Genomic DNA, 12,821 nt, shown 5'->3' on the forward strand with positions numbered 1-12,821 from the left:
ATGTTGTATGTATAGCTGGTCCAGGTATTGGATCCATATTCCCATATCTGTGAATCCATATTAAAAAGTGGTTTGTATAAACAAGTACATAATAGCAGGGGAAAAATAAAGGATAGTAGACATTTGTGACCAAATGACTGTAGAAAACATACAGTGCAATGTCTCCCAAAAGTGAAGCAACCACTGGTCTAGCGCCTCTGCTGGCTGGTTGCAGTATAATGTTTAGCTCCACCCATCCCCATATGTTTCAATGATGAAACAAACTGTTCTTTTTTATTTAATTATCCTTAGGAATTAAATCAATCGTGTTTCTTGTCACATTGTGTTAAAACGGGTGTAAAAGGGACTGAAAATCTATTTACAAATATAAATCTAAATACAAATATATACAAAATAAAAATACAGATTAGATACTAGTGTTAACTTGTGCTATACACACCTTACACACATTATTGCACTGTTCTGCTTTAATATATAATGTGGTAAATTGCAATTTAATATAATAATTGTGAGATGTTTATTATTTACTTATTAGCACAGAATAAGATGATATTTTAAATGTGGTGAAAGTGGGGAGGAGTCTTTGGTGGGTGCCGTGTGACTGAGCAGTTGGTCACAGTTCCAGTAAGTAAGTAAGGGCAGACTGTTGTGTAGGGTGGTGTTTGTATTGGGTGGAGGTGTGATGAGACCTATGAGAGAGCTTTGTGAGAGACTGGACTGATGCACTGTACCACTGGATGTTCAGCAACCTAACTGTTTGGGGGGTTAGCAGCTGTCTCGAAACCGACTAGTTTTGGTCTTGGGTGGGTAGAGTCCTTAATAATCCTCCTGGACTTCCACAGACAAGAGCTGTTGTCCAAATCCAGAAGGAAGCTGAACCCCAGTGGTGTTTTGGGCTGTGTGCACCACCCTCTGCAGAGCGGTGCAATCCCCGTACCAGGTGGTGATGCAGCCTTTTAGAGTGCTCTCCACAGTGCAGGTGTAGAATGTGCTGAGAACGTGGAAATTCATGCAAAACCCGTTCAGTCGTCTGCAGTAGAGAGGGCAGGTACACCAAGGAACAAGGAGCTGCTGACCCTCTCTACAGTGGTGCCATTGATGGAGATGGGAGCACTCGCTCCTGCTTCATGAAGTCCACTGTCTCATTGGTCATTGGTCTGGCTTTAGGGAGTGGTTGTGTCAGGAAGCTGACCTGCTCTCTGTAAGCTGCCTTGTTGTCGTTTGAGATCAGGCACATGATTATCGGATCGTCAGCAGATTTAATGACGACATCTCTGGTTGCACATTTGACAACATGGACAGCCACAGCGTCTATGTTTTCTACAGTCTTTGGTCAGGCTGGTGTGAACGGTCATGTGTATATAGGAATGTGTAGCTTTTGCAGTATGAAAAGATTTACTCTCCTTTTGTGGGGTTTTACAGAACAACAGGTTTCCTCAGAAAGATCCTGAAGAAGCGTCCTCATAAGGAGGCTCATACACCAGAGGATGGAGAGCTGACGATGGCTGCTGCTTTGGCTGAAAAAGTAGAAGGTATCTTCTATAACTTTTACCATTATAACCATTATAGCAGCAGTGCTGAAGTTTAAATTTTGTGTGTATGTTTGTCCATTTTAACAGATAAGTAAGTCATACGGTTAAACATTACCACTGACACATTTTCTCCCCCTCTCACCCTCGTTCTCTCAACCTTTTAGCCACCTCTCCCTCACGTTTACATCACCCAGATCTACCTAGTGGACGCCTGAGTCGCAACCCCACTATTAAGATCAGCCGGGCCACACGGGTCACCGAGCAATGGAACGCCTCTCTGGACAGAGAGATCACCAACGCTAATGAACTTCGGCATCTGGACGAGTTCCTTGGAAATCAGGTCTCAGAATGAACACACAGTCAACAGGGCTGCCCAGTGTATACCACTGGATAGCGAAATAGCTAGTGGCTAGTTTTTTCCTTTTTAATTGTATTATGTGGGGAAAGAAAATGCATCTATATATTTATTATTGTGTTATAATGCTTTGTTCTTTTCTTTTTTTTCTCTCCTTGTACGGTACAGGTGAATGATCTCCGCTCTAGAGGAAAGCAGCTGTCGGCAACTGAGCACATCTTCATTACAGCCACCATGCAGTTCAGATCGGATATCAAAAGCATGTACTCTGTTCCTGTAAGTGCAGATGGCAAATTTATACACTTGACTTGGTTTGCGTGTTTATTTTAGGCTGAACAAGCACTAGTTTCTCAGTCAGTGTCAATAAATGAACACTTGCAGCTGAGCTGTATGTTTCCTTAGAGTGATTTGTGATGGTGCAGGTTCTCTGTGCATTTTCTTAACAGATGTTTTTTCAGGGCCTCTGGTGAACTGATAAACCTATCATAAGATAAGCCATGGCTACCACATATTTGAATGCACTGTTTGTACAGTTTTTAATAGCACAAGATGTTGGCAAAATTGTACCATCCTCTTTTTTCAGTCATCATGCACAACAGTTGCATTGCATATGCAAGAAGTTTGGAAGGAAATTATGGAATAAGCATGTATACTTTATGCTGATTGCAAAAAAAACCTTCTCCCTCTTCCTCTTGCTGTTCTACAGAAGCCACACATTGGTTACAAGGGCCTAATGAGGGGCTATCAGAACAAAGTGATCAGTTTAGCTGGAGAGAAGCAGAAAGGTGAAGTGCAGCTGGTGGTCAATCTGTTCCAGTCTGTGCTGGATGGCTTCATTAGAGGGGAAATCAAAAGAGAAGAGGCAGAACCTGCAAAGGTAATAATAATAATAATAATAATGATGTTGGTTAATTCATTTTATTTATGATGCACCTTTTATATTAGTGTAGATATCAAGGTGCTAGGTAAAGGGTTATTTCATGTCAATGGATCATTCATACAGTTTAAATGGTAATTGTCACTTTTCACATGGTTTAAAGTGTAGTTATTGATTTATCATTAACTCGCTATCCGCTTCTGTCTCAGCCTCCAAAAGGTCGTAAGAAGAGGCGGAAAAAAGACAAGAGTGTAAGTAGCCTTACATACATCAACAAAAACCCCTGTAAAAGCCTAACACAGCCTCCTGATAACTAACAGGTATCTCCTTTTCTTAGTTGGAGAGCCCACTGGACCACGTGTTTACTCACTACCAGGTCAGCATCATGCAGTCCTGTGATCAGTGTTCTTCCTACATCTGGGGGATGGAGAAAGCCTACATGTGCAGTTGTGAGTATGCTGCATCCATGCTGCTGTTTGATGTTATGCAGGATACACCGTCCTTACAAAAACTGATAGTATACAGAGTTTAGTGTAGTCTAGGTTTTGTATGTTTATATATTTTTCTCTGTGAAAATCTTCATTTTGAGACTCTGTTGAAATATGGTTATCAGTTGGACCCTTGTGTTGTAATTTAATTGATTAATTAATTATATATTTATATAAATATATAAATTTGCTGTTCAGATAAATGTTATTCCAATCATTAAAGGTGCTAAAGGTCATTTAAGATGTATTGTCTGTCTCTTTTTTCAGATTGTAAACTTGTTTGCCACAAGAAATGCCTGTCCAAAATTGTCACAGATTGTAATACCTTCTGCTCAAAGAAGGTAAGGCTTCGATTGGGACATCAACATTGTCTGTAGACCACTGTAATTCTGCAGTTAGGTACTAGTGTCACCTGATTAGAATGTTTAATAGGTGTCTGTTAAAGAGGTTTGAGATGTTTCTCTGAGCTACATCTGTCAATATCCCTTTTTCTTTTTTTCTTTCTTTTTCTTTCCTAATTTGTCACTAAAGCTGATTTAGTGTAGTGTTTAGTCTATATGCCAATCAGATTACACATGCTAATTTAGCTTTATAGGGCAAAAAAACATGGATGTGTTTAAGTATGTTAAGTGGTTTTCTGTTCAGAACGTGCTAAATCAAGCCATGTTTAAATAATAATAATTATCTAAGTAATTTATTCTGGTGAGCTTTGTGTTAACAAAGTGAGTGAGTTTGAAAATCACTAGTGCCATACTAATGCATCTCCTGCTGGTTTTATATTTTCTGCTTCTGGTTAGAATGAAGAGGATTGTGGCTCTCACTTTGGCGTGCGTGTATGCAAGCTGGTCAACGACAGACTCCCTGTTCCTGTAGTGCTGGAGATGATGCTGGAGCACGTGGAGATGAACGGCCTCTACACCGAGGGCATCTACAGAAAGTCCGGCTCAGCCAACCGCATGAAGGAGCTCCGAGGGCTACTTGAAGCTGGCAAGTCTATATACCAGTGCATTATAGCTGCCTCTTTCTCTCCAGAAAGCATGGAGTCTGTTATTGCATGACTGCTGCATGGCTGTGCCGTTTAAAGTATGGTATACACTATATGGACAAAAGTATTTGGACACATGATAATTTATTGTTACTTCCCAAATTAAGTTATAATGGGTATTTAAAAAAATATATAATAATAATAAAAAGCTGTCTCTATTGTCCAGAGAAGGCTTTCGGCTAGATTTTGGAGTATTGCTGTGAGGATTTAATTGCATTGACCATCAAATAGTGTTAGTGAGCTGAATGTTTGATGATCACCGCCCCACATCATCCCTAATCCCCCCCAACTCATCCCAAAAATATAAGATTGGGCACCATCATTCCAGAAACACAGGTCCACTGATCCACAGCTCAATGTTTGGTGGGTTTATACCCCATTAGCCCTGTACAGTTTCTGTACAGTACAAACTCTCTGAGATGGATTTCCAGACAGGGTTTAAATCCCGGACTGCTTTTTCTTTTCAGTGGGAAATTTTCTTTCAGAATGCCAGGTAGACCAGAACTAGACTTAATCCCTGTACCTGAAACAGTCTGCATATAAGACAAGTTGGATCTGACTGTTGTACAATTTAGTGTTTGTATCTATTTACACATTGATGTGCTGCAGTTCCAATAATGTGATTTGTGTCTGCAGATCCCCATAGTGTTTGTTTGGAAGACTACCCCATCCACGCTGTGACCGGTCTGGTAAAGCAGTGGCTGAGGGAACTACCCGAACCCCTCATGACCTTTGCCCGCTATAGTGACTTCATCCATGCAATTGGTGAGTCTCGCAGCACCTTCACTGTTTGCTGTACTCATTCTCTCTCTCTTTCTTAACTGCTCATTTCCCCCCTCTCTTTATCTGCTTTGTCAGAATTGCCTGAGAAGAAGGAACAGCTACAAGCCATCTATAGAGTTTTAGAGGAGCTCCCCACAGCCCACTTCACCACCATGGAGAGACTTATCTTCCATCTCGTCAGGTTTGTCTGATTTTCTGAATAATTCAGTGTTTGAACTGTAAAATGTCTTTTGGTGTGAAATTTGGTGCATTGTAGAGACATGCTAACTGGGGCTTCTTTACAGTTACCAGGTAAAATTGTCGTGTGTGTGTGTGTGTGTGTGTGTGTGTGTGTGTGTGTGTGTGTGTGTGTGTGTGTGTGTGTGTGTGAATTAAGAATTGAGCCTTCGTTTTTTTTCTTTTCTGTGGTGGAGCTTTTAGAAGTATTAAACTCCTCTGATGTCTGCTTTCTATCAGCTCTTTTGTAAACATTTTTTTTTTTGTTCTAGAACGGGACGTACTAGACCCCAAACCACTCAGAATTTACATCCTAACAAATTCAGTATCTACATTTTGCATAAATACCCTTTTAATGCTGCTCCCCAGGGAGGGCCCACTTCTCTCTTTATTCAGCTCTTCATTAAATTGGATCAGGGCTAATTAGGCAGGGAATGTGTTTTAAAAACATTGGTATAAAGACTCAATTGTCTAATTCTCTCACCAGGGTGTCAAAAGAGGAGAAAAGTAATCGAATGAACCCCAACTCGCTGGCTATTGTTTTCGCTCCCTGCATTCTACGTGGACCAGACAGTGCCGACCCCCTCCTCAGCATGAAGGATGTTGCCAAGACAACCACGTATGTCCTTTTCTCTTCTGTGTTCAACGACCAATGGTCCACTAGTCATCGCAGCCCAAACTGATGAGTGCTAGAAGCATTGAGGGCATATTTAACTTTGGTGTGTGCATGTATGTACGTATGTGTTTTCCGCAGTTGTGTGGAGATGTTGATTAACGAGCAGATCAGGAGCTACAACGAGAAGATGGAGGAGATAGAGCAGCTGGAGTATGCGGAGACGCTGGCTAAGAACCAGCTCAAGTTGAAGAGAAAGAACACGGTGAGCTCAAAGAGGGGACAGGGCAGCTTTACGACTGTGCAGACTTCACTTTAAGATTGTGTGCCTTTCACCCAACAGTCCATGGTTTGTGTGGTGTGTCTATGGCTGTGTTTTTCTGTCTGTCTGGATGAGGGCTGCACAATATGAACGTATTACTTGTATAACTTCATAAATACACCAGCAATCAATAAGAATTGCTTAGATGCCCTACAATAATGTTGACGAGCTCTTTTTGGTGGAAAACCGCAAAACGTCTCTGGATATGCTTTCAAGAAACTGCGAGTCCCCACACTCTCAGTGTGTTGAGGAGTGAGGAAGCTCAGATGATGTTATGGCAACACAGATGACAGTCACCAGAAACTTTCTTTGAAAGCTAACGGGACTGGGTTGGGAAATGTGGAGACGAAAAACCCAGGACTTCACTGAGGAATGTGTGGGAAGTAGTTAATTTACATCAGTTTAATAAAACATTAAAGTGTGATGAAGTGGCGTGAGGTGGTCATCAAGGCAATGGGGGACCCACACAACACTGATGGACAGTCGGAGTTAGACTTTTGGTGTTTCAGCGACTTTACGACGGACAGTAAATCAATTATGTGATATTTAAAGATTGACCTGCATTATTTTATCGAAAGTTATTTGCTTTTGTTGGATTGCATGATATCTGTAATTCATTTAAAGGCCATAGGTACTCGTCTGGAGCTGAGATTGATCAAGATGTTAATAATGATATAGGGCCTTATTTACCAGGTGGTTTTCAGTCATTAATTTCCTTCAGGATCAATAAAATGTTATCTTATTAAGAACAACCATCCTTGCAAAGCCTAATATATTAATTCTAAAAATACAGTGATCTGGCCATGTCTGGCCAAGTATGACGTGTAAGGCGATGGTAATTGCGCTGGTTAGGGCACTAATACAAAAGCTACTGCGATCATGGTGATATCAGAACGGTAAACTTGGTCTTCATCTGCTCATTCACCCACTGCCCAACCAAAGAAACCTAGATTTACAGCTAAAAAGAGCTGGTGAGCCAGAAGTGAACGCAGCAGAGTCCTTGTTAAAACCAGGATAACACTGGCCAGGCTACCATTGCTGAGGATTTTGTGTGTATCTGCATTAGTGTAGTACAGTACTGTTACATTAGCTACCTGTCTAGCAACGAGTTTACTTTCTCAGACCATTTCATAAGCAAGCCTTGCTGTCATTTTCTTTAAATATATTGTGCAGCCTCTGTATGTGTGTGTGTCTGTGTGTGTGTGTGTGAGTCTTTATTAAAGCATTGCAGCTCAGGAGTTTAACCAGCTCAATGTTCTCTCTGCTTTCTGTGTGTTCAATCTCTGTAGAGCTGGCATTTGCCCCTCAGGTTTACCTCTCCTTACAAAGGAGTGGCGGTATGTATTTTACAATGTAGTGTTCTAGACGTTGTGTGTGTGTGCACGTAGTGGAGATGCTCACACCCTCCTACTAACCTCTAATGGAGTTTATTTCTGTGTGTATTGTTCTCCTGTGGTTGCAGCACCTGTGAGGTCATTCTGTAGTCAACACTGTAGCGCTGGTTTTGGGCCGTTTTTAGAGGATTGCATGATCTATTGGGGTTTATGCTTTTTTTTTTAATGTTTATTTTAAATTATTTTTTTATTTTTTGCATGATATCATTTTATCTGATGAATTAATAGTATTGTTTGTATTCATATATTCTTGTATTCTATGTATTCTTATATCTGTCTTTCATTTGCATGCAGTAGTGATGTGTGAGGCCAGAAACATACTTCACGCAAATGTGCAAATGCAATAAATTTGACCTACCAACAAATTCATTCAGAGTTTCCCCTCTAGCACTGAATATAGACACATTTCCCACCTTCTGTTTAGTGTTTTCCTTCATTTGTGCAACAACTGTCCTTGAGTACTGAACTTTCTAACCAGCGAGGTAACCTTGAGTTTGTACAAACGGATGCCATGCACCTGCATGAGGTATATTCCTGGCCTCTGCTAACCCTCACTTTAATTGTATTGGGACATAGGCATTGCCCTGAGCTGAGGATTACCCATCCTTTTCATTTACTAACCGGAATGGAGTGGTCTTGGTTTAGATTGCAACTTTGTAGGTGCCCAGGTGCCATGGTCATATTACAAAGACACCGAGAGCCTGTTTACACCTGGCATTAACGTGCATTAAGTATCTGGATAGCATCTGTGTGTCTTTGGCCAGATTCCATTTACACTTCACTAAAATGCAATCCCATTTGACTCTCCTGTGTATTTCTGCTTTGCTTTCTGTAACTGACATCTCACGTTTCTCATCATGGTGGTCCGGCACTTGGAGGCCAGAAACAGTAGATGGTTCTCATATTTCTCAAATGTGAATGACTATTAGGCCTGTTAATGCAAGGTGTAAGCAGCCTCCCGAGAGGCGTGTCTCTATGCAACATGATCATCAAAAGGGTCTAATACTGGGGGAAAAAAGGGGTCATAATAACTCTTCAGTTATCAGCTGCTGTTTGCCCCCTAGTGGCAGGTACATTTAAATGTTCTACGTTACAGTGTTCTGGGTGCCAGTGGATGTCTTCCTTCTTCCTAAGTAATTTAATGTGTATTTAAAGCATTTGTGGTTAACCTGTTTGCGTCTGTCTGTCTGGGCTCCAGATGCGGGAGAAGCCTTCGTCCGATCTGTGCGCTGTTCCGGAGAACGAACCGCTTGACTCCGACACAGAGGCAGAGAGGAGTCTGGTGGAGAGGATCAAGTCCATCAAACAGGAGAAGTAGGTTCAGTACTATATTAAACTCTCTCATATCTGCCATTCTGATATACCCATGTCCAAATGTTTTGGGCACCCCTTCTAATGAATGCATTCAGCTACTTTAAATTGCACTGATTGCTGACACAGATGTGCATATGCACACACACACCCACGGCATGTTTAGTCCCTGTAGAGAAGTACTGCCAAAAGAATAGGACTCTCAGGTGCAGATAAACATGAACCTGCTGGCACCATGCCTAATGCCAGGCATTGAGCTTTGGAGGAGTGTAACTGTTTTCTGGATAGATGGTGCTATTTTCAGTACTTTGAGGTGGTGTGGTGATCATCCAGCATCCCGACTTCATGATTGCTGTCTGCAATAAAATTCTCACAGCAATGCTTCAAAATCTAGCAGTCTCACTTATCTGGATAAATGAAGAATTAAGCTTTTTTTTATATATATATATATACACACCCTTGATTTCAGAAGAAATGGTGAGTGAGCAGGTGTCCCAATACTTTTGTCCAATTAGTATACGTGATAGTGCCTTATTAAAGCAGAGGGTTTGATTGCGTTCAGTGACAAAAGCCTTAATGAGGTCAGGATGTTGGATGATCACCACCCCACCTCATTTCTTTGTGCTGGATTTTGTAAGAGGGTGGTGTAGCAGGCGCTATATATCAAACTAATAATGCATGAATGCTGTGTGTGTTTTAGGGAGGACCTGGCCTGCAGACTCCCAGATATGGAGCAGCCAGGTTCAGATCAGGAGAATCTGGACTCAGAGGCTTCAGCCAGCTCGGAGAGCCTGCTGGACGACCGGGCACTTAGTTCGGACACGGAAGGTCAGTATTAAGGTACAGAAACCCTGGCTTTTCCTTTTCCCAGCTTGTTTCTGATGTGGCCTTGAGGAGTGACCCATATCTGTGGGTGCTGTTCCTGTTTGTGGTACAGGTGTGGACAGAACGCTGCTGGCGCAGTTAAAGAGAGTGGCAGTGCCGGCAGCTCTGTAGCAGGTTGTGAATTTACATAACGTGTGTGTGTGTGTGGTTTGCAGGTGTGGTTTATTGTGAATGCTGGTGCATGTTAGGAGTCGTGTATTTGGTACGAGCCAGAGCATGATACCAAATCCTAGGACCATTTTTGGGGTGGTTTATTTATTTATTTATTTTATTTTATTTTATTTAATGTGTGCTACTGTTTGTTTCCTTCACTAACACAGTGGTTCTCAACTCTGGCACCCTCTGTCCTCCACCTTTTAGTTTCCTCAGTTGGATCCAGGGTGCACAGCACACCTGATGGAGATATAATTATAGCTTATCATGAGTTCCCTTGGACCAGAGGCCTATTCCACCCTGTAGGATATTTCAGTAAATCTTCCTTAAGCCTAATGTGAAAAGGTTGAGTTGTTTTGGTACCAAAAATTACGCAAACATCTGTGGGCCACAAGAAACTGCAGTTCAAGCGATTTGGATTCTCTGGCTGAAGGAGAAAAGCCAGGAATTCAAATACAGACCAGTTGCAGAGTTGGGAAGCAGTGCTAGTTCAGGGGAAGTCACTGAGAATGTGCGGTGCATGAGATGAAGAACCACTACATTAGTTGATCTTCACTGAGCATGGCTACTGGGCATGATCTCACATGATCTCATGGTGGTTGGTGGTTTTTTTGTGGGTTTTTTGGTTCACATGTATGTGTTTCACACTCAGACTGATCTAATTCTTCTTTTCTTTCCAGGAAAAACGACCACAGTGCCAAGAATTTCCAAGCCAACTTCCGTTCCCAAATCTGTAAACTCTGTGTCCTCAGTAGAAGAGATCTCCAGCCTCTATCCACCTGCTCTGTCTGCTTCCAGAGACCTGCTCCATCGTCGCCTTCCAATAATCCCGCGCACTGTCCGGCTGCCGCCGGGCGTTCTGACCCATCCGGCCGTCCAGTTGCTGCCCCCCCGCAAGGCCCAGTCTATGACGCTGGTGCAGAGACGCCAGCAGCCCGGCCGCCGCAAAGACAGCATCCAGTCGCTTTTTATAGCCCCCGGGACTGAGCTTCACTTCACTCCTGACTCTGACTCCTCTTCGTCCAGCACACAGGAGCTCCTGAAATCACCCAGGCGCTTCTCAGACCCAGATATCGCTCATATTGAAGACGGACTTTGATTTTTAATAGGTGCTGAGCCCCTCTCTCGCCATTGCAGGGGGCCCCGAACTTCAGTTTTAAAGGTGCTCTATCTAATGCGCCTTCATCTTAACTTGGTAAATAACTGCTGAGTTGAATCGTGTTTGTTTGAGCAGAGAAATTGCTCAACTGTGCTGATTACTGGGGTTTGAGGCTCCAGCTCTGAGGGCTATGGTGCACTGACCCAAAACTGTCTGTTCTCCACACACAAGCTTTAAAGCATGATGGCAAAGATCTCATTGAACTTAATAAGAAACTGTGACACACAGCTAAGATTTGGGATACATTTGGTGAAGGTTATTAGTCCATTTTAAATGATTAATGATTTCTGACTATTGACTATTGATTGAATAGCTTTTGAGGCAATATTCTGTTTTATGTCATTCAGTAAGTGCATGAAGGCAGAAAGCTGGTAACATCCACCATGCTACTAAAGGAAGCTTATGACATTAACTTGTCTAGTCGGTTATGTTAAATAAACTAAATACATTAATTAATTTTTATGTTAAAAGCCAGATGTGTGCTACAGTAACTCATTAAGTTGGCTTGGTGCTTTGCCATAGTCCTCCAATGCCTCTACAGCCTAGCAAGCATTGCAGCAGAACTAGGTGTTGGTCTGCAGAGCATGGGTAAGTCGGTTCCCCTAGCAGCCAACACCTACTCATTCTGAAGTGCAGGCTGTATTTAGTTCTGAAAGAAGGACGTAACCAGTGTTAACATGACAGAACCTTATCTAGAGCACCGTGTGAGTGAGGGAGAACGTTCTTGACACTCAGAATAATCTGCACAGGTACATCACTCCAACCCAGCATGTGGGTCTGTTGGTGTTTGCTGGAGAACATTGGCTGGACGGGTGCCTTCTTGGCCTGAGGGGGTGCTGCGAGGCACTGTGGGATTCCTCTCATTAATTATTTTCCGGTTGAGCTTGCCGTCATCAGGATGATTGTTTCACCAAGCACTTTTTTCTGTAACTATATTAATAAGTGGGATTTCCTTTTGTTTTGTTTTTTTAAGAGATATTTTTTAATGCAAGATTTGTGCTGCAGCCACACAGGTGAAATCATGAACCTGTGTTTTTTATGCTTTTTTTATATTATTATTTTTGTTTTACATGGAAAGTAGCAGGATGTTGCACCTTTTTTCATCTCTTCCATGGACCTCTTCTGAAAGAAAAACACAAAAAGGATCAGCTGGCCTAAGCAGGCGTGCCTTCAGTGTGTACTAACTCTTGGTTGTACTGTAGGACCATTTTTGTCTGTTTCCAGTGTCTAGACACCACTAATGAGGGCACGGAAATCGCCCCAGACACTTTCAACACTTCTTAAAAGGAAAAAAAAAAAAAAAAAAACATGCGACCAAACACTCTTTGTGTCCCGAAGTGGCCATTTACCCACCGTGAAGTGGATTGTGGACTTCTTGGCCCCTCTGGACTCCTTTGTTTAATGTCTAATGGACCGTTTTAGCCTTCCGGGGAGCAAAAACAGCACAAGCCACTTTTCTCTCTGTAGAGATGAAACGTTTGCCCTACCATGGATACCCCCCCATTAACTGTAACCCAGCATTCCCGTTCTCTTTAACCTCTCTCCCAGCTTCTTGTCGTCTAGTGAACAGTAGAGTGCTCTGGGTCCGTGAGAATGTCTGTCTGAGAAGTGTTGTTGTTGTTGTGTAGGACGAGTGCCGTACTGTGGCGAAGCCACGTGTGTTTACTAATGACATGTTTTAAACCTGC

At 42.3% G+C, this 12,821-nt stretch overlaps 1 protein-coding gene across 6 annotated transcripts in view; it reads left to right on the forward strand.

Moving 5' to 3' along the window:
- LOC140538581 (myosin IXB) overlaps positions 1–12,821 on the forward strand; it is an 81,758-nt gene that overhangs the window by 68,713 nt on the left and 224 nt on the right. The window contains exons 27-43 of one of the 6 annotated variants that reach the window (XR_011977768.1): positions 1,423–1,532; positions 1,697–1,872; positions 2,056–2,163; positions 2,594–2,764; positions 2,974–3,015; positions 3,102–3,213; positions 3,520–3,593; positions 4,050–4,239; positions 4,934–5,062; positions 5,156–5,261; positions 5,784–5,915; positions 6,051–6,174; positions 7,521–7,568; positions 8,824–8,939; positions 9,637–9,776; positions 9,874–9,935; positions 10,655–10,675. Coding sequence is in view for 5 of the 6 variants with exons in the window: in XM_072661206.1 (XP_072517307.1) it covers positions 1,423–1,532; positions 1,697–1,872; positions 2,056–2,163; positions 2,594–2,764; positions 2,974–3,015; positions 3,102–3,213; positions 3,520–3,593; positions 4,050–4,239; positions 4,934–5,062; positions 5,156–5,261; positions 5,784–5,915; positions 6,051–6,174; positions 7,521–7,568; positions 8,824–8,939; positions 9,637–9,764; positions 10,655–11,073 (2,185 nt within the window). In the remaining variant the exon portion in view is untranslated. Of the gene's footprint in view, positions 1–1,422; positions 1,533–1,696; positions 1,873–2,055; positions 2,164–2,593; positions 2,765–2,973; positions 3,016–3,101; positions 3,214–3,519; positions 3,594–4,049; positions 4,240–4,933; positions 5,063–5,155; positions 5,262–5,783; positions 5,916–6,050; positions 6,175–7,520; positions 7,569–8,823; positions 8,940–9,636; positions 9,777–9,873; positions 9,936–10,654 lie in introns of all 6 variants that reach the window. The other 5 variants (XM_072661208.1, XM_072661206.1, XM_072661209.1 and 2 more) reach the window with 5 other exon arrangements.

This window comes from Salminus brasiliensis, chromosome 17 (genome assembly GCF_030463535.1).
Source record: "Salminus brasiliensis chromosome 17, fSalBra1.hap2, whole genome shotgun sequence".
Taxonomy (NCBI): Eukaryota; Metazoa; Chordata; class Actinopteri; order Characiformes; family Bryconidae; genus Salminus; species Salminus brasiliensis.